The 27,138-nt window shown below is 39.0% G+C and overlaps 10 protein-coding genes across 10 annotated transcripts; 5 read left to right on the top strand and 5 right to left on the bottom strand. All coding sequences in view use genetic code 12, as the record gives it.

Moving 5' to 3' along the window:
• Positions 1-539: 539 nt before the first annotated feature.
• Positions 540-1,700, top strand: CANMA_002988 (uncharacterized protein; the record flags this gene model as incomplete). The annotated part of the gene is made up of 1 exon (XM_051815117.1): positions 540-1,700. The coding sequence occupies one exon, from the start codon at positions 540-542 to the stop codon at positions 1,698-1,700; it is 1,161 nt and encodes a 386-aa protein (XP_051671410.1).
• Positions 1,701-1,858: 158 nt separating this feature from the next.
• On the top strand, positions 1,859-4,816 carry CANMA_002987 (exosome catalytic subunit; the record flags this gene model as incomplete). Its single annotated transcript, XM_051815116.1, has 1 exon — positions 1,859-4,816. One exon carries the CDS (start codon positions 1,859-1,861, stop codon positions 4,814-4,816), a length of 2,958 nt encoding a protein of 985 aa, XP_051671409.1.
• A 75-nt stretch (positions 4,817-4,891) lies between these two features.
• Positions 4,892-5,515, bottom strand: RIB3 (3,4-dihydroxy-2-butanone-4-phosphate synthase; the record flags this gene model as incomplete). Its single annotated transcript, XM_051815115.1, has 1 exon — positions 4,892-5,515. The coding sequence occupies one exon, from the start codon at positions 5,513-5,515 to the stop codon at positions 4,892-4,894; it is 624 nt and encodes a 207-aa protein (XP_051671408.1).
• Positions 5,516-6,536: 1,021 nt separating this feature from the next.
• CANMA_002985 (uncharacterized protein) lies at positions 6,537-6,995 on the top strand (the record flags this gene model as incomplete). Its single annotated transcript, XM_051815113.1, has 1 exon — positions 6,537-6,995. The coding sequence occupies one exon, from the start codon at positions 6,537-6,539 to the stop codon at positions 6,993-6,995; it is 459 nt and encodes a 152-aa protein (XP_051671407.1).
• Positions 6,996-7,056: 61 nt separating this feature from the next.
• Positions 7,057-8,322, bottom strand: WRS1 (tryptophan--tRNA ligase; the record flags this gene model as incomplete). The annotated part of the gene is made up of 1 exon (XM_051815112.1): positions 7,057-8,322. The coding sequence occupies one exon, from the start codon at positions 8,320-8,322 to the stop codon at positions 7,057-7,059; it is 1,266 nt and encodes a 421-aa protein (XP_051671406.1).
• A 439-nt stretch (positions 8,323-8,761) lies between these two features.
• Positions 8,762-9,494, bottom strand: RPL27A (60S ribosomal protein eL27; the record flags this gene model as incomplete). Its single annotated transcript, XM_051815111.1, has 2 exons — positions 8,762-9,141; positions 9,464-9,494. The coding sequence occupies 2 exons, from the start codon at positions 9,492-9,494 to the stop codon at positions 8,762-8,764; spliced, it is 411 nt and encodes a 136-aa protein (XP_051671405.1).
• A 593-nt stretch (positions 9,495-10,087) lies between these two features.
• Positions 10,088-13,288, bottom strand: CANMA_002982 (PDPK1 family serine/threonine-protein kinase; the record flags this gene model as incomplete). Its single annotated transcript, XM_051815110.1, has 1 exon — positions 10,088-13,288. The coding sequence occupies one exon, from the start codon at positions 13,286-13,288 to the stop codon at positions 10,088-10,090; it is 3,201 nt and encodes a 1,066-aa protein (XP_051671404.1).
• Positions 13,289-13,874: 586 nt separating this feature from the next.
• On the top strand, positions 13,875-16,625 carry CANMA_002981 (uncharacterized protein; the record flags this gene model as incomplete). The annotated part of the gene is made up of 1 exon (XM_051815109.1): positions 13,875-16,625. One exon carries the CDS (start codon positions 13,875-13,877, stop codon positions 16,623-16,625), a length of 2,751 nt encoding a protein of 916 aa, XP_051671403.1.
• Positions 16,626-16,869: 244 nt separating this feature from the next.
• On the top strand, positions 16,870-17,670 carry CANMA_002980 (putative 3'-5' exonuclease; the record flags this gene model as incomplete). The annotated part of the gene is made up of 1 exon (XM_051815108.1): positions 16,870-17,670. The coding sequence occupies one exon, from the start codon at positions 16,870-16,872 to the stop codon at positions 17,668-17,670; it is 801 nt and encodes a 266-aa protein (XP_051671402.1).
• Positions 17,671-17,848: 178 nt separating this feature from the next.
• On the bottom strand, positions 17,849-25,729 carry IRA2 (Ras GTPase activating protein; the record flags this gene model as incomplete). The annotated part of the gene is made up of 1 exon (XM_051815107.1): positions 17,849-25,729. The coding sequence occupies one exon, from the start codon at positions 25,727-25,729 to the stop codon at positions 17,849-17,851; it is 7,881 nt and encodes a 2,626-aa protein (XP_051671401.1).
• Positions 25,730-27,138: the final 1,409 nt, after the last annotated feature.

Below are 27,138 nucleotides of genomic sequence, written 5' to 3'. Positions count from 1 at the left end.
TTGCTGTCATTTTCTCAAGTTAAATGCCGTTCCCTTCCTATTCATTGGTTTTGTAACAAGGAGTTGCACTCTAGAAAGATGTCAGTTCTAAACAGTATTGTATATGGTCATTAGTATGTCTACAGAGACCTTGATAACTTTCTAAGTTTATCTTTGCTGTCGCTTCTCTTACTCTTGGTATCAACTGTTCTTTTCTAGATAAATTTGACCGTTTAACCTTGGCCTTACACACGGACCAGAACTTTAAAGACAGCCTTTTCACCCATTTTCGAGCAATTATGTCGCATTGGTATGAATAAAAAATAAAAAGTGTACTTACCGTTTGTACTATTCTTTTATATGCTACCAATTATAAATGAACATAACATATTTTCTCTTTATAGAAAGGGACATACGGTTGCAAATTGAATTTTATTATTTTTACTTGAAATATTGGCCAAATTTTTAACCAGATATAATTTTGTTCCTTTTATAATTTTCTCTTTATTCTTAAAAGAAACAACATATCAAGAATATACAGCGGTCAGCAACAAAACGTAATGGAGAGTTCGATTAACTTAACAGCGTCAAAGATTGATCTTATGACATTAGAAGAACTAAGAGATCCCAACCTAATCAGTCGCTACCCACCACTATTTCGAAGAAGACAAAGTTACGTGAATGTTCATGGTGATTCACTGACCAGGTTTGGCCGTTCACTAACTCAACAACAACAAAGTAGAACCAAACTATATGAGGCAACACATCTGTCCTTATTCAACCGTCCACAATCACCACCACAACCACAAGAACTTCCTGAAAGGTCACTCGATTTGGGCCAATCGCCTTCCAATGAAACAGCAGAAAGGAAACCACATCGACGTCTAACTACTTTCCTTAAGCATTTTTCTAAAGAGTCCAAAAAAATTGAAAGACAAGAAACATTAAGAAGATCAATCAGTAAACCGTACCTGCAAGCGAAAGAACAAAATGGACCGAGCCAAACCCGTCACCCCGACGTTATTGAACCAATATATGTTCATGCTTTGTATCCATCCAGAGCCAAACGGTCCTTCAAGATCAAAAAAGACGCATCATTATCACCAGAAGAATCGAGAAATGGTCATTCAAGTTTACTAACTGCATCGGAGCCACAACATCGGTCAAGGACAGTTCAAAATCAAATTCGTTTTCCACATTCGCCAGGGCAACAACTCTCTTCTATAAACAGCTTAGTTGTGCCACCAGTTGGATCCAGTCAAGTCATTGGCAACCCCACAAATTACTCCAGCACAATTGTACACCCCAATATGCGGCAAGAACAAGGCAATAGTAGCAATAGACAACAAGTCAACTTTATACGTTACGACATGATGAATTTGGATAACAACGCCTTATCACCGATTATTGATGAATCTGAATTCACATCAGCTCAAGTGAGCCCAACTCACAATAATTTGAACGAGGTTTTAATTCCAACTTCAACATTTTTTGTTCCAACATCAACCGACTCTGAAGAAAGTTATTATAGTGTTGAAGGTGAAGCTCCACATTTTGCCACCATCAACATCGCGAGTGATACCAGGGAATATTCTTATTCACCACAGCACCAGCGTCATCGTCAAGTATCATCACCGTTATACAGGTTCAGTGATAATCAGACAGATAGATATGCTCTGCCATTTGCCACACAGCGCCATCCGCTTATGAGAGGAGTGTGATGATCATTATGGGTGCCTGTGTAATGCCTTTGTAAAATCAGTGTATGATAATAATATATATCCCTTTCCTCTCAGATCTCAATTTTTTTGCAACGGCAATTTTCTTCTGATGAGTTTAAAAATATTCTCTAACACCAAATCCAAATTCTACCACAACAATGACCGTGCAAGCCAATAGAAAAAGATTATCCACAGGTCTTACAGTCACATCGAAAGTTTTTGTTCGTTCTAGGAATGGCGGAGCATTAAAGGTTGTTCGTGAACACTATTTGAGAAATGATATACCGTGCTACTCTTTAGCTTGTACCCAATGTCAAGAAATTGTTAAACCAGATGCTAATGGACATCTACCTAAATTTATACTTTCGGCCGATCCAGCCAAGACTATTGATAGGAAACCTCATTATGTGGTCTTGGATACCAATATCGTGTTGCACGCAATAGATATCCTTGAAAGCACTCAATGTTTTTACGATGTCATCGTTCCGCAAACCGTATTGGAGGAGGTTAAAAACAGGTCTTTTCCTATATATCAGAGATTGAGAAACTTGGTTAAACTGGAAGACAAGAGATTTATCGTATTTCATAATGAGTATAATGAGGGCACATACGTCACTAGGGAGAAGAACGAGTCTATAAATGACAGAAACGATAGAGCAATTAGAAAAGTTGTTTCATGGTACCAGAAGCATTTGCCAGGTATAGAGATGATATTGGTCTGTAATGATGCTGATAGTAAAGCCAAGGCTGAAAAGGAGAATTTGAATGTCAAGACCTTGGTTGAATATCTTGACTGTTTACCCAATGGTGAAGATTTGAAAGATTTAATACCGGCTGACTTTAGCACGTTTGAAGGTAAGAAAAGTGAAGACGAAGTTACTTTTCCAGAGTATTACTCAAATGCCAGGATTATGGCGGGTATCAAAAATGGTACCTTATACCAAGGGGTTTTAAACATATCATCTTACAACTACTTACAGGGTGAGGTGAATGTATCGGCATTTAAAAAACCGTTACTTATACAAGGATCCAAGAATTTGAATCGTGCATTCAACTCCGACTCGGTCATTGTCGAGCTCTTACCAAAGGATAAATGGAAAGAACCTTCAACAACGATTATCGAAGAAGAGTCTGTTGGAGTCAACGACAACCCTGATGACGGTGTAGACGGTGACGACGACAATGTAGCCTCTGAAGGTGTTGTATCAGATAAGGAACGTCTACTTTTAGCCCAAGAAGCAATGAAGACAACTAAAGGATCATCAGAAGAGAAAAGACTTCAACCAACAGCAAAAGTTGTTGGCATTGCAAGGAGATCTTGGAGATACTATGTCGGACAAATCGCCCCTACTTCGGTTAGTCAAGATGATTCAGGAAACTCGGCAAAGAATTGTTTTGTAATCTTGATGGATAAGACATTGCCAAAGATTAGAATCAGAACCAGGAAAGCAAAAGAATATCTAGGACAAAGGATAGTTGTTGTTGTGGACTCATGGCCCAGTGATTCGAAGTATCCAAATGGTCATTTTGTGAGGGCTTTAGGTGAAGTGGAAAGTGCCGAGGCAGAAACTGAAGCGCTTTTATTGGAACATGATGTGGAGTACAGACCGTTTTCAAAAAATGTGTTGGACTGTTTACCAAAAGAAGGTAACAACTGGGTTGTCCCTGATATCCATAATACAGATGACCCGCAACTACAAAAGAGAGTTGATCTTAGAGACAAGTTGGTTTGTTCTATTGATCCACCAAATTGTGTTGATATAGATGATGCTTTGCATGCGCAAAAGTTGCCAAATGGAAACTACGAAGTTGGGGTGCATATTGCAGATGTCACGCATTTCGTCAAGGCAGGAACGGCTTTGGATCAAGAAGGTGCTTCGAGAGGTACTTCAGTGTATCTCGTTGACAAGAGAATCGATATGTTGCCTATGCTTTTAGGTACAAACCTTTGTTCCTTGAAGCCATTTGTTGATCGTTTTGCTTTTAGTGTAATTTGGGAAGTTGATGAAGATGCAAATATCGTCAATGTCAAATTTATGAAGTCGATTATCAAGTCAAAACAGGCTTTTTCATATGAACAAGCTCAATTGCGTATAGATGATCCAAGTCAACAAGACGAGTTGACCAACTCCATGAGGATTTTGTTGAAGTTGTCAAAGAAATTGAAGCAAAAGAGATTGGATGCTGGTGCTTTAAATTTAGCCTCACCCGAGGTCAAAGTTCATATGGATAGTGAAACATCTGATCCTCAGGAAGTTGAAATCAAAAAGTTATTAGAAACCAACTCCTTGGTGGAGGAGTTTATGTTGTTTGCCAACATTTCGGTTGCGAGAAAGATTTACGATGCTTATCCACAAACAGCTATGTTGAGAAGACATGCAGCACCACCAGCTACTAATTTCGAGACATTGAATGATATGCTTAATGTAAGGAAGAATGGATTATCCATTTCTACTGAATCTTCAAAGGCGTTGGCTGATTCATTAGATCGATGTATTGATCCAAAAGACCCATATTTCAACACATTGATAAGAATAATGTCGACCAGATGTATGATGGCAGCTGAATATTTCCCTTCCGGGTCGTATGGGTACCCTGAATTTAGACACTATGGTTTAGCTGTTGATATTTACACTCATTTCACTTCGCCGATTAGAAGATATTGTGATGTTGTTGCCCATAGACAGTTGGCTGGTGCTATAGGCTATGAAAACTTGGATTTAAGCCATAGAGATAAGAATAAGATGGAGATGATTGTTCGCAACATCAACAAGCGTCATAGAAATGCCCAATTTGCTGGAAGAGCAAGTATAGAATACTATGTGGGACAAGTCATGAGGAGCAATGAAGCAGAGCACGAAGGGTATGTGATCAAGAGTTTCAACAATGGTATCGTGGTGTTGGTACCAAAATTTGGTGTAGAGGGTCTCATTAAACTTGAAACTATGGGTGATGTGAACAGTGCCAACTATGATGAGGACAAATTTGAATTGACATTCACTGATTTCAATGGAAACAAAAGAACTGTTGGTGTTTTTGATAAAGTAAAAGTGGATGTCAAGTCGGTTAAAGATGAAGTTAGTGGAAAGAGAAAAGTCCAACTTTTGTTAAAGTAAGAGAATTTTTTAGTCACCATGTATTAATTATATATACAAAAATATAGTGGTAATAAAAGTAATAGTCATGACTCATTATTGATTGATATAATCAACCAATTGTTTAATATTGATGATTTTAACATTATGTTCTTGACTGAACTTGACACAATCATCAAGTCTCATCATCAACCCATCTTCATCTCTCACCAACTCACAAATTACTGCAGCTGGTTGCAAACCAGTCAATTCGCACAATTGAACAGCAGCTTCGGTATGGCCTCTTCTTTTGTTTAACAATCCAGGAACTGCTCTCAACGGAACAACATGGCCCGGTTTTATAAAGTCATCGGGCTTCGAGTTCTTATTGGCAAGTGATCTAACAGTAAGTGCACGATCATGAGCCGAGATACCCGTGGTAGTACCATCAGCATAATCACAAGTAACGGTGTACGCAGTCCCGTGTCTATCAGTCTGATGTTCAATCATTGGACGTAATTCCAACTTGTCGGCTCTTTCAGTCGATAATGGGGCGCAAATGTACCCCGATGAATGACGAACCAAAAATGCCATTTGCTCCTGGGTTATTAGTTCAGCAGCCATGATCAAGTCTCCTTCATTCTCTCGATCTTCGTCATCCATTACAACGAGAAACTCCCCCTTTTTAAAAGCGGCAAGCGCATCTTCTATAGGTGTGAATACTTGTGTCATATTAATCATCTGCAAGTTGTTGTTGTTGTTGGTGGTAGTACTGTTACTCTTAGCGCAAAGCGTTTATGGTGAAGTGGAGGAGTTGGTGTTGGTTTCTATGTTTTTGCAGTATAAATTGGGCTTTCAGTGATATTTCTTCCACTATTTATAGGCAAAAATCAAATGAAACAAGATTTGTAAGTAAGGTACTAATTTAAATCAAATAAAACAATGAAAAGTCTGTTGTTCCGAGTTCGTAGTATAAAGATACAACGGTATTTCTGTTTTTGTTTTCGGCAAATCGGTATGTGAACAATATATTATTACAAATCTTCTTCCCCATTAAAAAAAAAAAGACTGATGAAAATAATTATTATTATTTCAACAAAATCATATGTCACACAATTGCGACATCTTTATAGATCAAAGTTATCACAAAACCGCATCTACAATATAAATGTCGCAATGTGCTCAATGGATGTCGTTTTGCTTACGGCAAAAATGTCCTCGGTATTACTAAACCATTACTGATGTGATGGACCCTTGAATGAACAAAAAGGTAGAATCTACTACTCACGGTAGGGAAATGACGATACTATTACTGGTTTCGTTTTTACAATCTACTGAAAAACCCAACATCCTTTTTTTCTTAACGGCTTTTTCATCACCTCTATTGTTTCCTCAGATCTTTGCTTCTCTAGCTAGCAAAAGTCCAATGACAATCACCCCCCTGAGGCGTTTTGTGTTATCCGGCAGTCGGTCAAGTAATCGAGTTGAAATCAGTTACTATATATACATAGACATTCCCCTAGACAATGTGGATGATTGTTGAAGTTACTGCCACGATGGTTGAAATTTTTCAGTCAGAAGAACAATGTGAGATACACTGAGAAAATTAAAAGAAGCCGTTACTTTGTGTAGCGAGTCAGATTCATAACAATAGAGTTATTTCCCGTCCACGGCCTTCAATCAGGACTTACAGCTTTCAATTTCGTCCATATCTCGGGGTGGCTTAACTGTATCGACCATACTCTCAACGCCTCCTCGTTCAATGCCAGACATAACACAGGATAGCAACGGCTTCAGCAGATCGTTTGCAACGACACATGACAATGAAGAGTTCTTCTTCCATTTGATACAGTTTCAGAATAAACAAATATTAAACATATCTATTAATGGGATCCTAGATACAACTTTCAAAATACCAGTTTCTACAAAAACGTCCATTAATTATGAGTCTATGATGGACTTGGCTGAAAATGATAATGGAGAAGAGGAGCTTTCCACAGGAGGTGGATTGCAACCTGAACCCCAAATGACTATTGGAGACTATTCCAATATGAAGATTTCTATTGTGGCTGGTCAAATAGGTAAGCTTATGTCGACCCAGTCGCCGCGAGATGTTATACTCTCTATAGGATCTAAATGGTTTGGCAAAGGTGATGAAGTTTCTCATGATGATTTCGAAAAGTTGACTTTCGTTTTACAGAACGTAAAGAAGTTACTCTGAGACGAACTTGCTGGATATATATATGTATATATATATATGATATAGAAAATCTATAAATGTTCTACTTCTTTTGTCTTGGTTTGGGTGCAACCTTTCTTTCCTGTTGACCATAAACTAATTTATGTGGTTTCATAAACTTTTCAACAAGTTCGTCATCAACTTTAGCTCTTCTTTCCTGATAAGCTCCTACAAATTCTTGCAATACGGTGATACATTCCTTCTTCATTTCACCCGATAGTATCTCACCTTTTCTATATCCCTCAGCCAATTTCTCCAATTTCTCATCGTCATAACTAAAGAATGACAAGTATTGGTAGGCGACATCAACATCAACATTACCACCGTATTTTCTGTGATCTTCCATCAATGCTTGTCCTCCTGAAAAAGCAAATTTGTTAATCTTCTTTTGTATTTGTTTGGCAGTATCGCCCATGAAAATTGAACTGCTAGTGTCAGAAGCAGACATCTTGGTTGATGCCCCTTGCAATGCTGGGAAAAACTTGGCATGAATCAAAGCAGGCTTGGAGAATTTCAATTTATCAGCAACATCTCTGCACACCCTGAAATATGGATCTTGATCAATGGCACAGGGAATTAAACAAGGTGTCTTTGGAGGCAATCCCAAAACATCAGGAAATGACGATGGAAACGCGGTAGCAATTTGAATACTGGCGAAATGGATTTTCCCAATACAATCGGTATCAGTGAATCCAAATACGGCTTTTGCAGTTGAAGTGGTAATCTGACGAGAGGTTCTCACAACATTTTCGTAAAATGCACCTCCCATGTATTGTAAATCAGAAAAGATGAAAGTATTCTCAGGATTGAAGCCGACGGCAATGATGTCCTTGGCATTTTCCACGGCAAAGTTTTTGACATCATCGATGGTTAATTTAGGTTTGAATAAAAACTTTTCGTCATCAGTCAACTCAATCACCAATGGCACATCAAACACTTCTTGTAACCATTTGGTGAAAATAAAAGGAACCATGTGTCCCAAATGCATCGAATCGGACGAAGGGCCTCTTCCCGTATACAAAAAGAATGGTTCACCATGTTCATACAAGTCTAATATTTTATGTAAATCTCTCTCAGAGAAGAATACACCACGTTTCAAGAACGGATGTGGTTCTTGTCCCGTAACTTCCTTGAATCTAGTCAATGTTTCTGGAGTTATGGCTTTGGTTCCAAATTGTTTGATTAACTTCTCGTAATCGATACCCTGTGATTTACCGTCTACAACGGCACCTTCTACCTCCCATGGTGTAATTTTTTGCTCACTCTCGTCTTGAACTTTTAAGTCAGCTACTTTCTCCTCGACTGACATGCTGGATTAATAAGAACTAATGTGTGTTGATTCTAGTTAAATAATGAATGTTAATGACTCAGTGCTCAGTAATTTTTCATTCGTAGTCCATCGAGATCGCTCACTCGCTACCACTTATAAACTCGCACGGCTCCAGATAAAAAGAGAGACTAGTGTAAATGTACAGTTGAACCTGCCTCCAATTCGTCATACTGACAAATAGCAAAAGAACGAAGAGATTTGCAGGTTCTGTTCAGAGAATTAGAAGGACAATACACCAGGAAAACCTTAACATGGCAGAACTCACCACTGGCAAAATTCCATCTGCATTGACCAAAAGATAATAAAACCCATTAAATTAAACGTAATTTTAATTGATACTATACAAAACTGACTTCACCTTTTCATGCAATCATCCAAAAAATAACTTCCCCAAATTTTGTTTCTCTTTAATATAAACTTAGAAATGCAATTTTTGGAAAAACCACTTGTTCTTACCAGCTTGGTGTTTCTCTTCAAAGGCCTTCTTGACTACTTTCTTGGCTTCTTCTCTTTGTGATGGTTCTTCTAAAGCTTCTGATGATACAGATGATTTGAAAGATTCAACATCCAATGAGTATCTGGTTGGCATCAAATGGTTGTAGTTGACTAATTTAACAAATGGCTTAACCTTGGTTCTCTTGGCAGTCTTCTTGGCATCCATCTTCTTGGTGACTTTCAATGGAGCTCTTTCAACACCAGCAACAATGGCGTGTGGGAATGGGTGAGATTTGGTACCTTCATCATGTGGTTTTACAATGACGACCTTCTTACCGGCGTAACGTCCACGGACAACGATAGCTATAATTTTATGTTAGTATATTGTTTTGTAAGATATGTGAGATGATTGATGAACAAAGTGGGATGGGAAGTCTGGCAACTTTTCAAAAAGGAGGCTAGATGGCCCTTCTTGTGATCAGAATGATAACTCTTAAGGAGCTTAAACTATTCCTTTCACTTAGTGCTCTTCAAAGTGGTCACAGTGTGTCTATTGCTGCTCATGTCAAGCAATGAAATGATAAATCCAATCTCCGACTACTGTCCTAATTAAACGCAATCTCTTCGTTTATCCCTTTTTCGATCTCTCTCTCTCAACTGATGCAAATTCTTGATATGAACATACCAACTCTACCTGATTTAATGAATTTAGCCATTTTCTGATGTATGTAGTCTTTGACAATGAAAGTGTAACGTAACTGTACTTCGTAGGGTTTTCAAATTTTGAAGTGTGATACTGAAATTTTTTTTGTCGTGGGAGGCATTGGTAGTAACTTTCTTTGTGCGCACTTTTGAAAATAAAAAAAAAGTGTTTACTATTGAGGCATGGTTCTAGTGTCCGAAGCCAGGTCTACAGCCCTAATAATCAAGGAGACAAAAGATTATCACGTCTCGTGACTTTAACCAACTTCCGTGCTATGCAACAACCCCATTGCTCTAATACTCCTCTAAGATGCAATTTATTCTGTCAATTAGAAGGCAACGCTGATTTACCTTCTTCGCTGACTGGATGAATAAGTTTGAAAGAGAGGTTCAAAACACTAGTGGGAAAAACTATTTGCAATCATCTCGAATGGCTCTAATATGGAGCCCACCATGCCTTAAACCAACAAAGAGGGGACGACTAGATACAGCAATTTGAACTCTATATGAAACTTTCGTTTTTTTTTCTTTACCACTATATCTAATTTCAAAGTTTATCCTACTTAAGTATACACCATTAAAACCTATCAAGTCCTGCGCAAATGCATCACTTTCTTGTGCTCCTGGCCAAAAATTTTGAATTCAGACTCGTGACGACCGGCAGAGAAGGGTTACTAGACGAATTTCCATGGCCACGCGTGGTTATTCTCGTACTGTTTAAATCAACTTTTCTTCCGTCTTCTTTTGTAAAGCTGGATCGTCTGTTGGTTGACATAGGAATGTGTGCATTGTGCGCCACTGCTAACTTTGCTGCATGTAAAAATCCAGTATCGGAAGAATTCTTTGGCAACCCAGTTGTGTTCACCTCGTTAGGAGGACTAACTGGGGGAGGTTTCCTTTTTGGGGTTGACCGCTGCATCCTAGTTTTGAGCAAGTGGGCTGATTTCGGCGTTTCTCTGAGAGAAGACCTTGTAGTCTCTGGCGGTGAATGCCTGGCTCCCTTATCAGATGAAGTCTTTGGCTTGGATTTAACCAGTGTTAGGACTAGCAGATCATTTAAGTTTGGCGAGTAAGGGCGCTCCCTGGCCGATGCTGCAGATGCTGAAGGCTCAATATTGGACTTGGGTGCAGTGGGTGCAGGAAGTTTTGGACTTCCTTTAGCGACTGGTGCGCCAGACTCGAGCTTTTCTCTTTCTAATTCATTATTACGGCTCTTTGTCAAAGCTTCAGTCCACTGGGTTACCTCAAACTTTTCCACCTCAAATACATACGTCAGCTCAGTTGATGTAATTGTAAATACACCTACTGTAGGCAACAACTTGGAAAATCTATTCTGGGCTGATACCAACTCTTGGAACCTAATAAATGGAAATTTCAACTGAAACGAGAGAATGACTTCGTACTCTGATTCTAGGCCCTTTCTTGCAAAAATTAGTGCCCTTCCATGAGTTGTCACAATCATGGTGCTGATCTGAGGTTTATCAAGGGAAAAATGATTGACAACATCCTCTTCTCCGTCATCTTTCTTTTCACTTTGTGACAAACCCAATTTCTTGAAAAATGAACGTTTGGAAATCTTGTTTGAGGTTGTTGAGTGCGACCTTTCGAGGTCACTGCTTTTCCTGCTACTCTTTTTGCTGCTGCTTCTTTTCAAAAGTGATTCCTCATAAGGTTCTTTTATAGCGACCTTCTCATCGACGTTATCCAGATGTTTTTCAGGCACGCCATTCACCATTTGTGAAAGTAAACTGGTCCCTGAACGGTTGCGCAGTGTGCTTGAAGCGTCCAATGGAGAAGCATGCAAAGAGCCTTTATGCTTCTTCTCAAAGCTTTCTGTAGGTTCTTTATGCACAATGACAGATCCAACACGAATGACTCTTTCATCTGGGTGATTCAAAAAGTCACCCCACGCGGCTTCTAATGTACCCGCTGGTTTGACCTCCATGACATTTGGTTTCAGTTTGTTTATTGGCTTTGCTTTCTCACGGCTTGTTTTGTAAGATTGAACTGATGGTCGAGTGTTGATCTGTGGTCTCAAAATGTTAGTCCCTGGTATATATTCTGGCTGTGAAACTCGAGAGGGCTTCCTGCTCTCACCTGAATTATCCTTTGAGCCAGATGTGCTATCTGATACGCTGGTATCTGATGCAGTCAATGGTTTATGCAAAGCATACGCAGCTGCGTTTGCTGGGTTCACATTGCCCGCAACCTCGGAGTTGCTGGTTTTCCTTACCGATGAATTTGGTCCAACTGCACCATTGCGCGGCTTTAAACCTCCCGTATTTTCATCCCCACTAGGCTTGAGTGGTTTGCTCAGTTTTTTCTTGGGAATGACCGAAGATGTACTATGCTTGATGATATCAGGAACCTTCATCATTGACTTTGCAGTCATTTTATATGGCCCAAGCTCTGGTGGTTCAGTTAGCCAGATCTGGTTGTAGTCATCAAAGTTAACATCCTTGAAAAAGAAATGGCTTTGTATTTCGGGAATGGTTGCTCTTCTCGATGGCTGAAGGACGAGGATCTTTTTAATCAAATCTCGGATTACTGTGGGAAATCCTGCGCTAAACGCATACTGAAGCTTAGTGATCTTTTGGAAAGTCAAGTACTCATTGGTTGCTTTAAAAGGTGGTTTTCCTGCAATCATCTGGTATATGATACAGCCAAAAGCCCAGATATCACCCGGTTTTCCGCAAAACTTGCTCTCCAACAATTCCGGCGACACGTACTCCGCCGTTCCCACAAAAGACTTGGCTCTCACATCCAAAGGATAATCCTCGCTCTCGTCATTCTTTTTCTCCAATATCCTAGCGGTTCCAAAATCAGTAATCTGAATCCTCATTTTATCGTCCAACAAAATGTTTTCGGGTTTAATATCTCTATGAATGATCCCATTATCATGCATGTACTTTATTGCATCTAAAATTTGTGCACCAAAATGCCTAGTACAATCTTCATTTAAAGTGTTGTGTTGCTTGATCAACGATAATAGCTCGCCATTTGACGCATAATCCAAAACAAAATATAGCGAGTCCTTGTCTTGAAATGTAAAGTAGAGGGAGATGATTCCCATTCTATTACTCAATCTATTCAATGCATGCTTTTCAATATTGACATATTTCACCTTCTTTTCTTTTATTATATGCCTTTTGTCCAACACCTTTACGGCGTAGTTTTTATTAGTTATCTTGTCAGTAGCTAGTATGACAGTCGAATACGAGCCCTCGCCCAATTCTTTACCAAACTTAAAATCGGTCACACTTCTCCTGATTGTTGACACTTCGCCATTTGAGCTTTTGACAGTCTTGACAGCGGCTCCCTCCTCTCGCCAGTCCCGCTCGTTCTTCCTGTATTCTGATGATTTCGGAATCTCGTCATCCAAAGTGTTTACATCTTCACCCGAATTATTCACCCGAGAATCTGCCATACTCTTAAAGTCCGAATTTGCACTCGTTGTATCCAACAACACGTTTAGGGAAGAGTTGGTGACAGCACGGGGGTACCTGGGCCGAAAATCAAACGACCCTAATGACGAGGGAGTCCCAGGCGCGCTCTTTGAAGCAAACCCCTCAGAATTTGATGGATCCATAGATGATAATCTGGATGAAATATGTACCGAGGGTAGTTGATTATTTGAGGAGTCACCGTACTTGAAGACATACCGATTCTTTTCGGAATCTAAGCTCTCAACGCTTCCATTGTTATTGCTCGTATACGTCTTGTAAATGCTATCAATGTCATCATTCAACCCTTGAAAATCAGTGTCGCCATTATGTCTGTTGCTTGTATTATTATTGTTATCTGACATCTTTTAAACTAATCTCTTTCTAGTAAACTTTTATTTTGAATTAACTTCTTGCCATCGCAGTACCACTATCAACTCCAACAATGATAGAAAAAAAAGGATGCGTTTATTCCCTGCAAGTGTCACCCTTCTGTAATAAATGAACTCCAGGAAACAGTGCTTCTAAATGGACTCAAGATTGTTTGTCTAGCAAAGGGTCTAATGTAATACGTGTGCTATATGCTGACGGTGTGTCTGAGCCAGTGCCAATTAAATAGGTATAGGTGGTATTTAGCAACAATTGGAGACTGGTTGTTTTGTTTTTATCCCTCTTTTGATAGTCTTTGTTATCGCAACTCAAGTTAGATGTTTGTTATTATATTGGTCGGACGTTTTGTTGGTTTTCGGTTTTGTTATTTATATTTTTTTTTGTTTGTTTGCTGCATACGTAATTTCCGAAACTCTGGAGTGTGTACTTCGCGGCTCTATCATAACCCACTTGTAAGCGACAAAGGATTTTGCTGAGTAACTTTGCATTGAATGAATAAGGCTCAAAAACTGAGACGTACATTGCTGTAATTACTTCACCTTGGTAGTACGATTTTTAGCCATGGCGTTTCCCTTGGATCAAGCTCAGTTGTTGAATCATTTAAGAACGTCCTACCTTTCTTTGGGCGACGAATCGGAATACTTTAAGAGGATAATTGCTCCAAGCAATCCTGGTGATGAGATTGTTTCAGAGAGAGGGGTACTGAACTGTCCATTGCAGAACTCTCCTCCAATAACGTTTGAGATTGGAAGTCATGTAAAGAGGACAATCGACAGTAGTCCATTCAGAGAAAGGAAAGGTCGAAGTCAAGCAGGAGAAAGTTCAAGAAGACGAAGGAGTAAAGCCAAACGCGATTCACAAGACTCAATGAAAAATGTAGCACAGCTACTGGAATCAGATTCACTAGGACTTAGTTTAGATGATGAGCCGATAAACAATAATACTACAAACTCCGCCTTATCCGAAAGGTATCAAGAGAGCACTGAAAATGGATTGAATGATATACAAGAAGATGAAACAAAATTACTGAGCCAGCACCATTTTGGGGCTTTGCATTCCAAACATAACAAGAGGAAAGGAAAGACAAAGTCTAAGCTGAAAATCCCTATTGTCAAGTTCTTTAAATCGGGGAAGGATGAAATATCTGACTCTGATAGCAGTGACGATGAAAGAAGGGGATCTGTCATAACGTACAAATCATCCTCGCTCAATACGTCAAAAGAAGATCTTACTGATAAAGAGAGTACTTCTGTTGGCAGACAAAGTCTCGAGCAACAGCAGCTCGCAGACCATAGAGGTCTGCCATCTGTCCAAGTTCAAGATAATGCAAGTTCTTTTGGATTTAACGACAAGTTCAGTGAGGTGACGACGGATGATGAGGGAGATGGTGATCATCCTTTCGAATCTGACGAAGAAATTTCTGACGACTCAGAGTTTACTGATTTGGATAATGATACAATTTTGGACTCATTTTCTAGGTCAGACTCCATCACCAATGCATTAGATAAACTGATACAGAATAAAAATAGCGTTGTTCGTCAGTTTAGTTTGAATAGGAAGAAGAGAGCAAATACATTTGGAGACCATACGGTTCCAAAAAATCTTGGGGCTAACTACTTGAACAGTCAAACTGCAGGATCCAATTTGTCTCAAGTGCGATCATTTGGAAATTTGGTAGAGTTGGAGAGACCCTCGCTATCTTTTCCAAAAGTTGAACCCAAAGTCACAGACACTAATCAAGCATCAAATTTGAGTTCAATGATACACACAAAATTTAAGTCAACTACCGTAAACCCATTGAACTATTATCTTTTTGTTGATGGCCTGGTAAGTGCCAACTCACAGCGAGCAGCACAGTTGAATGTATTTCTCCCTCCAAAACGGTCGCCTGTGTTGACTAATTTGAACATCGATCGAAGCGTTTCGGTAGCGGACTGTATTGGATACATTTTGCTCAACTTGTTGAAACTTCAGGAGGTTAGTGAATTAAACGATCCGTCATTTTTAAATCCCAATTTCTGGAGACTAGAACTTGTGGATGAAGACGGGGAAAATTATGGCTCTTTTGGGATTTTGGACAGAAACAGAACCTTTGCTTCCTACAATAATCCGAAGGACTTGGCTCTTTGCCGTGTTAAGGATGTCGTTGAAATTGATCGAAATGAGACATTGTCTCCGCTTCCAATAGAGTTCAAACAAAATCTTTCAGCTTTTGAACAAAAGAAGAAGAGTATTGATCAAAGCGAAGATGACATACCCAAGGTGGATCTTCTTGTCAGTGTGTTTGAGTATGACAATAGTGGGATTCCACAGAAAGTACCGTTCAAAGCTCCAAGAAGTTATACAATGGGACAAGTTTTGAAAGAATTTTGTGTCCAAAGGGGACTAATAACTACAGAGTATCGCTTCAAGGTTGTGGAGGCTGGTGGCACCAGGAGCCGGTATGTTAAAGATGTAGAGCTATGTAGGAACTTGCATCTGTCAATTTTGGAGCTAGTTCCTTCCGATTCAAAGTTCAATTTGATACTCGACAGAGAGGAGAAGAATAGTCAAATTGTCCCTGCTACAACTCCCGAGATGCTTCCAGCAAATTTAACGGCACCCAATATTACCCCGTACAATGACGAATTGAGTGCCAAGGTGCATGATATAAAGTTGGAAAGTTCAGCGGTTCCAGCTGCTGCTACGGCATCGCTACGAAAACCAGAACAAACGAAGCGCAAGCAATTATCAAAGTCGACGAAATCGATGAAGGAGACTATGGAAACGAACAAGTATTTGGACGATATAATTCAGGGCAATAATCCACAACTACCGACAAACATCAATTCGATATATTTCAAATGGAAGGTATTGAAAAACAACAGCAAGATGAAAAAGATGAAGATAAAGACATTTACAGAAAAGAACTTTATCATTGACGGTGACTATATTCACATAACGCCGCCGGATGACTTGATGTTAAAAAACATAGGCGAGTCGGTATCACATAATCAACCACTCAATTTCAACCAACATCACACTTACCACAACTTGAACCAGCAGTTGAACCGGGTATCTAATAAGCAACTGACAAAAACGTACTCCTTCCACATAACGCAGATAATGAAGGTCAAACAATATTCCAAGCATCCTGACCACTTTCGAATAATTGTGAAAAGACAACAAGCTGACGAAGAGAATGGGTCGAATTCGAAAGACCCCATGAAGAAATTCTATTTGGTATCGAAGTCTGAGGCTGAATGTTCTGAAATTATTAGCAAATTGAAATGGGTACTACAAGCTTACAAGCTTTCGAGTGGGGTTCTATAGACTTGGTAGAGGTTAATAAATTGGCCATAATCCTGTGGAAGAGGAGTTACTATTAGCAGGCAATGACTCTTTGCACTACAAAACACTTTGAAAAGAGTGCTACACTTAAGTAGCCGATTCGCGCATTTATTATAAAAAGTGTGTTTTCCCCTGAAAAAAAAAAATAAAAACAATAAATGAGAAAGTACTTATCGCCAAATCGATCGACCCCCACCAGATCTCTCCTATTATCCCCCCCAGAGTAATGGTCGATTTGTCCCTGAATTGGAGACAGCTCAGTTCAAAGATTGAAAAACCGGGAACAAAAAAACTGAATAAATCAAAGGCAAAGCAGAACCATATACGAAACTCAGTAGAGAAAGACAAACACCTTTTACGTTTAAGAGATCAGCGAGTCAATAATGATGGATCGATTAATGCCCAACCCTTAGAATATACTCTCTGGACAACACTAGGGAATAAGGAAATACAAAAGGAGCGTATTGACAAATCTCCCAATCACATAATCAAACCGGAGAAAGATAGGAGAAAAGATGTTGGTAGGATTTTGGCAATAGATTGTGAGTTTGTTGGTGTGGGGCCCGAAAAACTGTCAGCACTAGCCAGAGTCACCATCGTCAACTTTTATGGGCATGTAATTATGGATGAGTACGTTAAGCCAAGACAGCGCGTGACAGATTGGAGAACTTGGGTCTCGGGGATCTCGCCTTGGCACCTAAAGTTTGCTATTAAATTTGATGATGCACGAGCTAAGGTTGAGTCCATACTTAGGGACAAGATTTTAGTAGGGCATGCTTTGAGTAATGACCTTGAAAAATTGCAATTGTCGCATCCACCCACAATGATCAGAGATACCAGTTCGTTTCCGCTTTTCAAGCAATTTTCGTCCGGTAAAACTCCCAGCCTAAAGAAGCTAACCAAGGACTTTTTGGATTTGGATATTCAAACAAGCGAACATAACCCAATTGAAGATGCTAGGGCCACCATGTTGCTTTATCGCTTGCAAAAGAATCAGTTTGAAACTTTTTCAAAGCTGAGAAAATAGAGTTTTAATGGTTTTAAATGATCTTTATAATTGTACATCATTGAGTCATTAATCGTATACAAAACAGATTTCAATGTAAATCTCCACTTCTCTATAAACCCCAGCAATCACTGAGCAAAATGGTGTTTTAAATTGAATCCCTTCCTCCTTATATAAGCTAGTAGCAACATTCCTCTGCCTAGTCTTCCAACCGCAATCCTTCAATATAAGTGCATGCAGACCTATAGAACATGAATTGAATTGCCATGATATCCTCGTTAAAGTCGGGTTTGAATTCGCCATCTTCATCAAGTATCGAATCAACCGGCTGCAAATCATCCATTCTATGGAGAAATGATAGCTTGCTTGAGTGCAACATCTCATCGATGTATTTGACACACTCTTCTGGTTGATATCCTTTGATTTCTGACACTTTAAAGATTATTTTCGATATTCTCTCTACCGTCTCCAATGAATTCGTATTGACTAGATCCAGCGTTAAAGCTTGTTCAATAATATGAAAAATAAGTAGCGCGGCCTCCGTGTTGCGGTCTAATAAATGGTGGTATACTGAAATAAACTTCAGTCTGAATCCAATATCGGTAATTTTTTCATCGGCAAAGAACTTGCCCATCTGAATCATTGTAAATTTAGACGTTTCATAGTCGGTTGACAAAAATTCCAACAAAACCTTGGGAATTCTTTGTCCATTCTCAATTTCAAATAATTCATATTCAAACTCCAACTCCTCAAAATAAGCTTCCAAGTCTTTTGTATCAGAAAATAAATACAACATCACGAGGAATGAGTAAGCGCTATCTGCAATGGTGGTCGAGTCAAATGAAAGTTCACCTCTCATCTCATAGCGTTTTTTGAAATAAGCTTTGATGCATGTTAGCGACAAGTTTCTATATTGCGATACCTTGAGTCCCTGAGTAAGAATGAAGAAAAAGTAAGCTCGGAAATTTTCTCTCGTGATGCAAATTCCATGCTTCTCTTCAAACTCAGACAAGTAAGGCTCCAAGTACTTTCTTTGCTCATAGGCATTCTCAATATGATCTCCATCTTGAATCATGTTTTTGATAATTGATGAAACCACGTTTTCGATTGCGGACTGGTAAAGAATCGATTGGTTCAACAAAGCAAAACAAAGTTGCGACCAAATCAAGATTGGCGGTAACATTGAGTCATTAGGTAAGCCTTCCATGACGCGAGCCGTAGCCACTGATGTGCATATGACAGTATCAATTCTTTTCAACTCTCCGTGTGCCACTAGCTTAATTGTTCGACATGCAACAGAGTCTGTAATGCCATGCTTAGCGAGTATACCAACCACCAAGATTGCCTTATCCTGAAACAAAGACAAATTATTAAACGCCACATCAATTGCATTCGACGACCATCTGGCTTTCCAGTTTGTTTTATCGTCAGAAGTACTAACCACCTCAATAAACTCATTCAAATAGTCACACAAGACTTCAAAATTCATCATTCTATTGAATGCTTGGCCAATGTCCACAAGAGACTTTGCTTCACGTGTCATTCCAAATAGCATTTTTGCTCTGGGTGTAGTGAAGTACTCGATTGTGTTATTGATCACATTCTGTTGGTGGTTTGTCAAGTTGGGCTTGTGCAAAAATGATTGCACAGTGCTAATGATCAAATTCCTCAAGTCTGATCCCACCTCCAAATAGACATTGTCAATGAACAAAGTGACGAAAAAGATCACGTCGGCCAAGTACAACCGTGCAAGGGTGTATGAACTGAAAAACAACGATGAACAAATTTTAATCAAGACAGTGATTTCGAATAACTTTGATTGCGATGCAATTGCCGAGTCTGTAGTAAGGGCATACTTTATTGCCGTAAGCAATCTTGAAATTACCTCACCACACACTTCCACCGATGGAGTGATTACGGCAATAATGGACGACCACTCGGGACCCTCATTTTTGCTATCAATGGTAAATGCAACCACTTCGTCAACTAAAGATGAAACCAATCTCGTCTCACGGAAAAGGCCATTCCATATGTAGTCATTGGTGAAGGGAACTCGATCCCTATTGAGCATCGTGATGCGACAAAATTGTCTAATGAGATCTGCAACTCGATCGGGACCTCTGAACCCACTTTGTGAATAAACATAATCATAAATGTTATTTATCCACGGTGCGACATATAAAATGGAACTCAAACGAGTCTCCTGGTCCATTTTTTCAAAGTTGTCAAAGTACGCTTTAAAAAATCGATACGTCATCTCAGGAAAGGCATCAGATAGGTGTTTTGACACAGACACTACTAAATCAGTCGCATCAGTTGGGAATGGTAACGACTTTGCATGTGTTTCTGTGATACCAAAGTCAATCTCGAAGTATGACGACAAAGACCCAAATAACACTGCCGAAGATGACTTCACCTCATCGTCACTGCTGAGTAATCCCTGAAACACTATGTTATACAATCTTCCAAACCAATGCATGACATGTGTCTCCATATGAGATTCTTTTTCGGCTTCCAACAAAGTAGTGTCTCTTGGTAACCTCGAGGTCGTAAAGTACAAAAATCGTAAAATTTCAAGTCGATCAGGTGATCTAAAGGTTACCGGTTCATTATGCCTGAAATATATGGTAAATTCATCCTCAACACCCGTGAAGTCAGATACCTCACATCTAATCAAATCAGTTAATCTATGAACCTCCAATGGAGTAAATCTTTCCACAGTCGAGTACACACTCTTGAATTTCACACTTTCTTTAAAACAAATCGTGAGAAATTTTCTTCCGATCCTGAGACTGACCTGATCAAATCTTTCACTTGTTGGCTCGTATAAAAACACAGTTTTATAAGTTACTTTCGCGTCACGACTGATGGAAACAGTTTCTGGGTCTAAACAAAGGTTGCTGACAATATTATCAGAGTCAATTGACGAATTAATAAAAATCTTTGTGCCATACTCTGATCCCTTTTTCCTCAAGCTTTGCATCGATCTTATTAAACTCGAATATTCGGTTCGTGGAACATTGAAATAATAAACGCGTGTGCAACTTGAAAAGAATTGCCGTGGTGTGTAGGATGAAACCAAATGAGTGTACTCGGCAGGAGCCTCTTCTTTGAAGAAATAAAACTCTGAAAAATCATAAATAAGATAGAATTTGTTCTCCCAAATCTGCGACGCAGTCTCAAGTAGTTTGTATACTAGGTAGTTGATATCATCTGGTCGATATTTCAATTTACGGAGATTCACGACAAGAACAGGTGTGCCATCCTTGAATATCGACGATTGTATAAGATTCAGAGCATCAGGGGGCGTATCAGCATACTTCAAGGACAGTTTTGTCATGAAATCGTTGAATTTAAGCTCCTCACCGTCTCCGTTATTTGTATCAAACACTTTAAAGTTGGACGCTAATTGTAAGCGAACACTAGCTTTAGGCTGGCCCAACTTCATCACTACCAAATCAAACAATTTAAATTTTCTGACCCTCTCGTGTAAAGTCCTGACACTAAAGGCTGACTTTCCAAGAAGAAAATTCATCCTAATAGGGGCGAAATAAGTGTAGATGAATTTATGCAAGTATCTCAATTCGGCAATAGGTTTTTCACAAGTACCTACTTGGAAAGGATACTCTGTGAGGTCAACCGTTGATATCTCTTTCAAAAACAATCTAATCCTCGTGTTAAATTCATTCAAAATTTCGCCATCCTGAACCAACCCTGGCCACTTGATCGAGTTCAATGTACCGTTGGCCATATTTTGCAAAATCTTCACCAATTGCATTAAAGACCTTTTTGTCTTTGAGTTTTCCACTGGTAATTTGAAAAATTGTTGTGGGCTGATTATCGCTGGACAAATAAATCTCAAAAATATAAATGAACCAACAGCAATCAACGCCGAGTCTTCAAATTTTGCCGACACTGATTGATAAATTTGGGAGCACACAAATTTGAACGAACTGGGAAGAACGTCAAAGGATCCAACAATGACTTCGACAACTCTTCCTAAATAGGTGATGAAGAGGGCAGTATCGTCGGTTGATTCACGTTTTTCAACTTCAAAATAAACATTCTGACTGACAATCTCTTCAATAATGGGGAACAACTCCATTTTCAAATATTCCAACCCGTGATCTTGTGTAAAATTGAAAAGGAGTCTTGTTAAAGTGGAGTTTCTTCGAAACAAGTCTGTTGATCGAGTCAAGTTGGCAATCTCGTCAGTCAACAACACGGTAAACAACTTGTCCAATTTGTTGGTGTACGAGAATATACAAAATAACGAGGAGGCTAGTAAATTGTGTTCAGAACTAGATGCACACTCGGCAATAGAACCAAATATTTCAGTCTCTGCAACCAACTGCTCAACTAGCTCATATGGAAACTCTTCTTCCATCTTTTTCACAGTCTTCGATGTCAACATGCTGGCGAAAACATTTAAAAATATGGCTCTAATTTTCTTATCCTCGTGGTATCCCATTGGAAGCAAATACTGAATTCCAATTTCCGAGTCGTATTGTAGCAAATTGGTGATTGAAGTCAAAACGTGGTCAGTAACTTGCTGCAACTTGTGTTTGAATCGATCAGACGAAGGCATCTTGGTGTATTTCTGTATGATCTTGTAAAATATCGAAAAAAAGTTTCCAAATGCAATATCCTTGTACTTTTTCACCTCGCTGTCCTTAATTCCATCTGGAATTTCAAGTAACAACTTTTCAAGCTGGAGACTCAAACTCTTGGAGCACTGCACGGCAAGATCCATTCTCAAATAACCCAACTCCGACGTTTTGCTTTCGGAAAGATTCTTGTCCACCAAGTCTGCATCCAAAATCACCACCTGCTCCAACCATTCCAACATTGATTTACCGTAGATATTACGAAGCTTGTACGCACCGTGCAAACCAGTATTGGACTTATCCAGTTCAAGTGCTTGTGCCAACTTGCAAAATCTCAACTTCAACCTAAACTTGTCCGTGATATCTGCAACATTATCAATAAACGTTATGAAAAACTGACAAATGTGGGGAAGCAAGGAAGAAAGTAACAAGGCTCCGTCATTGTGAACATTGATCATTGCACTCATGATTATTATCGCCTCCTCCAAAAATATTATGCTCTCTTCAGTTTGCAACTTCTCCTCCGCGTAAGAGTTGGCACGAGCCATTAGCTTTGTCGCAATGAGGTGATAAATATCTGAATGGGACTCATTCGACAAGGTGTCCTTTATGATAACTCGTACAACCAAATCGGGAGAATTTAAAAGATCAATGCACTTGTCGAAAAAGTCGGAAATGTATGCACTGCTCCTTTGACGTAGCTCCTCTGCGGTATCACCCAAATCAGCCGACATGAAACATCCTGAAGTTGAAACTAGAAACCCGGTAAAATGGCGGAAAACCAAATTACTTTCATTTATCTGTTTATGGCTCTTCAAAATTTTGTTCCATCTTGCAAGAATTATTAGCCATACTTGGTATAGCGATTTAGTAGGTTTGGCTTCACGCAAAATCTTGCGGTGTCTCTTTTGTAACGATACAAACCCGGTAAAGACACCATCGTCATTACTTAGCTTTTCAAAAATCTCAAGCTGGTTGTCATCAATTTCTTGATACTTGTATAAAACTTTGTTTTTGCGGATTTCCTCGATATACCATTTGATGCCTTGCTTTGTATAATTGTAGAATTGAACATCATGCGTGCATAATGACAAGAGCAACACCTTCTCCACCGAATGCACTACCCTTCCACAGGATTCATACAATTCACGTGCTCTCGTATCTTGGATGATGGAATTTGAACGCACTATTTCACTGTAGCTGTCCCGTCGGTGTAAAAAGTTGATTAAAAACAAAAAGCTTGACTTGAATTTAGGATTAACTAGTGTTAATCCTAAGCAAGTCTCGCACACGGATTGGATAATGCAGTTGCAGATATTGAAGTTGGCGAATGTTGATAGTGTCGTGTATTCTGTTTCGATTTTGGATCCAGGAGCAACCATTTGCATAGACAACTTTCTTGCTGAGTCAAATAACCGGCTGTTTCCTTCCACTATCCAGTTTGCTTTGAAAGCTAGTCGGAGTGGGACGATACAGTCGTGACAAAATTCAACAATCAGTCTTAGCAATTCACCATAGGGCATAGTCTCTATATTAGAGTCATCCATTAGCCTTTTATCATTGAAATATAGCTCTGGTGCAGCCGCAAATATCAAAAAGGTATCAGAGACAATCTCCTCGGCTCCGTTCACGATGCGGAAACTGTATGAACTTGATGATGCTAACGAAGGCGGTGCCGGAGACTTGGACTTGAAATCGTCTTTAGATGGTTGCGATTTTTCAAATAACGTCTCTGCATAGTGATCAATGCTCGATTTATTATGTTCAAATGCGTACTCCGTTGCCTTATTAGCCCGCATTTCATTGTCGTCAACACTCGAGGCATCAGAATAGTAAGCAGTGTCAGATACATCACCATTTTGATTTCTATACCCACGTAATATCTTCAAAGACCCATACATAATAGACTTTAAAGTACTCTTGAACTCCAACATAAAGGAGTAGAAAATGTCCTTGGCAATGTCAAGTTCGGATAAGCCTTTCATCACCTTGACAAATAGCTTATTTACTCTCATATCTCCCTCCGAATGTTTGTAGCGTTCAATAATTAGCTTGGTGTACTTTTCTGGCCTGAGAACGACAGCAGCAATGTAATAATTCACCAACAAGTAATCGCGCTTCGTGGCAAGATCGTCATCAGTGAGTAACTTGTCTCTATGTATCTCATCGTACTTGATTAGCTGGTAAAATACTTCGTCCAAATGCCTTAAACTAAACAACAAGACTGGATGTTTCTTGATGTTGTTTGTCTCAAGACGAGCTCCCAAATGGAAAATATTTATCAATGCTTCAAGACTTTCCAAATTATTAGCGTTTCCTGCATCCTTTAATATTGTTGATAAAAATCTGAGTCGCTTGTTAAATGCCAACTTCAACTTGTTTAGAGGCTTAAGCGAGTTCATTTCAGCAAAGTCACTCACACATAACGTAAGAAAACAAGTCAAAATATAAGGTGCACACGAAACCAGGGTGTAATTATCGTCAAATACTGTCATTGTCGAATCAAAAAGTTGTTTTAAAGCACTAGCGTGACGTAAGTTGTTTGGATCTACCAAAGCATTGTAATCCTGCACCCTTGAAAGCGACTGATCTTTGATGCTACTAGCCAAGAAGAAAAGGTAAACTTGCCTCCATGTATTGGATTTGATTACCGGGATCGTCTTTAACGACTCTTCGGCAAATATCATTGCATTCGCCTCAGAGTAAAAGGCGTACTTCATTAGTGGACAAAATTTTTGAATCGTGGGTAGGGGTATGGTTTGGCTGCTATCTGAGTAAGCATATAGTTTTGTCTGTAGGTATTTGTAATATTCGTCGGGGTTGGCCGTGGAGATGAATCGAAGAATTACCTCGATATAAGAATCAATCTCGGATATTGCATTCAATACCTTCTCCAGTTCAGTCATCGGCTGGTCTTCCCTTGCTATGTCTTGCTCTTCCTTTGCAACAGCTATATTTGTCATTGTTTTTTCGTGTCTCACCATTGAAAGTATCTTTTTGACAACTCCAGTCGACAACAAATCAATGTAAAACCCAAGAACGTTGGGAATTATTGATGGATTGAGTGGTTGCGGCTGCTCGTAGTAATAGAATCTCGAGTAATTACTCAACACTTCTTTATCTTCCAAAAATACAGTTTCTCTATCCCAATTTGCTTTCAATATCTCCGCCAACGTCTTGCACACTAACAATGTTGAAGATCTAGATTTCTCATCCCGGTACTTGAGTCTGGCATTTTGAGCCTCTGAATTGATTGTCTGTAGTAGCGACGTAAATGATTTTATAATAAAAGATATAGTAGATCCATTCTTGCAATGACTATCCAATAGTATCCTTTTTGTTGTTATGAACTGAGCATCTATCTCAACCTCTTGGAAAGAATGACCAGTTCTGAAGGGAAGCAACGACTCTATACGTTTCACTAATGAGTCGATAAACCTCCGGTCGCTTTCTTCTATGCCAATTGTGTTCATTGTGTCATCAGTGTAGAGATATCAAAACAATGATCTCTTTTTTTTCTTTGCAGGAGGGGTTTTTATGAGAGCTGTTTTGGGATAACTTGACAAACAGTTGGATATTGTAGGTTATATAAAATGTGTGGGGGAATATTGATTAAGTAAAATATATATAATGTGGTATATATGTTAGTTGATGCTGATATGGGTGTAATCTCTTATAGTATATTGAATCTTCTCTTGCCTTAACCTAACTTAACTCTCTTAACTTCTGTTTTTTTACTTTCTTTTTTCTTTTCTTTTTTGCTGTTCGTAGTTTTATTTTTTATTTTTTATTTTTTCTTGCACACACACACCACTTTACTTTTTTCGGTTGTCTTTGTGTATTCCCGTATTAATCTTCTTTTCTCCGAATTCTTTTATTCTTCATTGCAAGTGTTAGTTTTGCTCTATACATATGTCTTACTTTCAGAGTAGATGTATACTTTAGACGAAAAGCTACAAGTGTAGACCTTGAATCTGGTTTTCTTGTAGTTTAAAGCTTAGCTCCATGCATGGCTCTCAGATTTCCCCTCCGTTGTCGCACCTCATCAGCCGTGAACGAGAGAGAGAAAATATGATGTCATGCAGAGTTCTAAAAGATAAAGTTACATGTACACATCGAGATGACGACGCAGTTGAATGAAGTTTAATGAGAGGTAAAATAAAGGCGATATGGTTAGTGGTTGCTTTATCTCTCTGTCTCTTTTGCTCATTCAGGTCGCCAATGCCACTGTTGAGATTTTCTAATATGGTTATGGACACAAAATGGTGTATAATAGTAAAACTCGCCACAACTGTCTGTCTGTGGACAGAGAATTTCAACAGAGACTTTATTTATCCCCTTTCAGCTTTGTAGTGGTTAAAACTTGCATCAAAGAGTTTATTAGGAGCGTCCAATGGGCATTTTGTTAATAATTGAGTTTGTTGTAATTTTTGCCAAAGAATTAGGTAAAAGAGTTCCGAAGACAAAAGTAATCCTTCCACACAAATCCTCCAACAACCAGATCAAGATATACAATTTTGGTTTTCAATTAAGCAAAAGCTTCATTTCAATTGATTGCCTCAACCATGGAGGTTCTAGAATTGAAACTGCCAAGCGTCCAACCATATGTTTATTCTTTCTTTTTGGTTTTTGGGGGGTACCTGCATATAACGCAACTTTCTTCCAGCAAGAAACAAATAAAACGATAAAGCGAGAGAAACAAACGAGAAAATAAAAACCAGCATTGTAAATTTAAAACAAGTCATTTGTTAGCCCAGTTAACGGTGATTAGGAAAGATAAGTTAGTTTATCAACAAGAAGTCACCAAAGACATAACAGAAAGCCAGAAATTTAGACACGTACACATACAATACTCATTTCACCTCACAAATCTGCTTATATC

Source organism: Candida margitis (assembly GCF_024628925.1).
Source record: "Candida margitis strain CBS 14175 chromosome Unknown scaffold22, whole genome shotgun sequence".
In the NCBI taxonomy this organism is placed as follows: Eukaryota; Fungi; Ascomycota; class Pichiomycetes; order Serinales; family Debaryomycetaceae; genus Lodderomyces; species Lodderomyces margitis.
The sequence above is the reverse complement of the archived record's forward strand: the minus strand, read 5'-3'. Positions and strand labels throughout refer to the sequence as shown.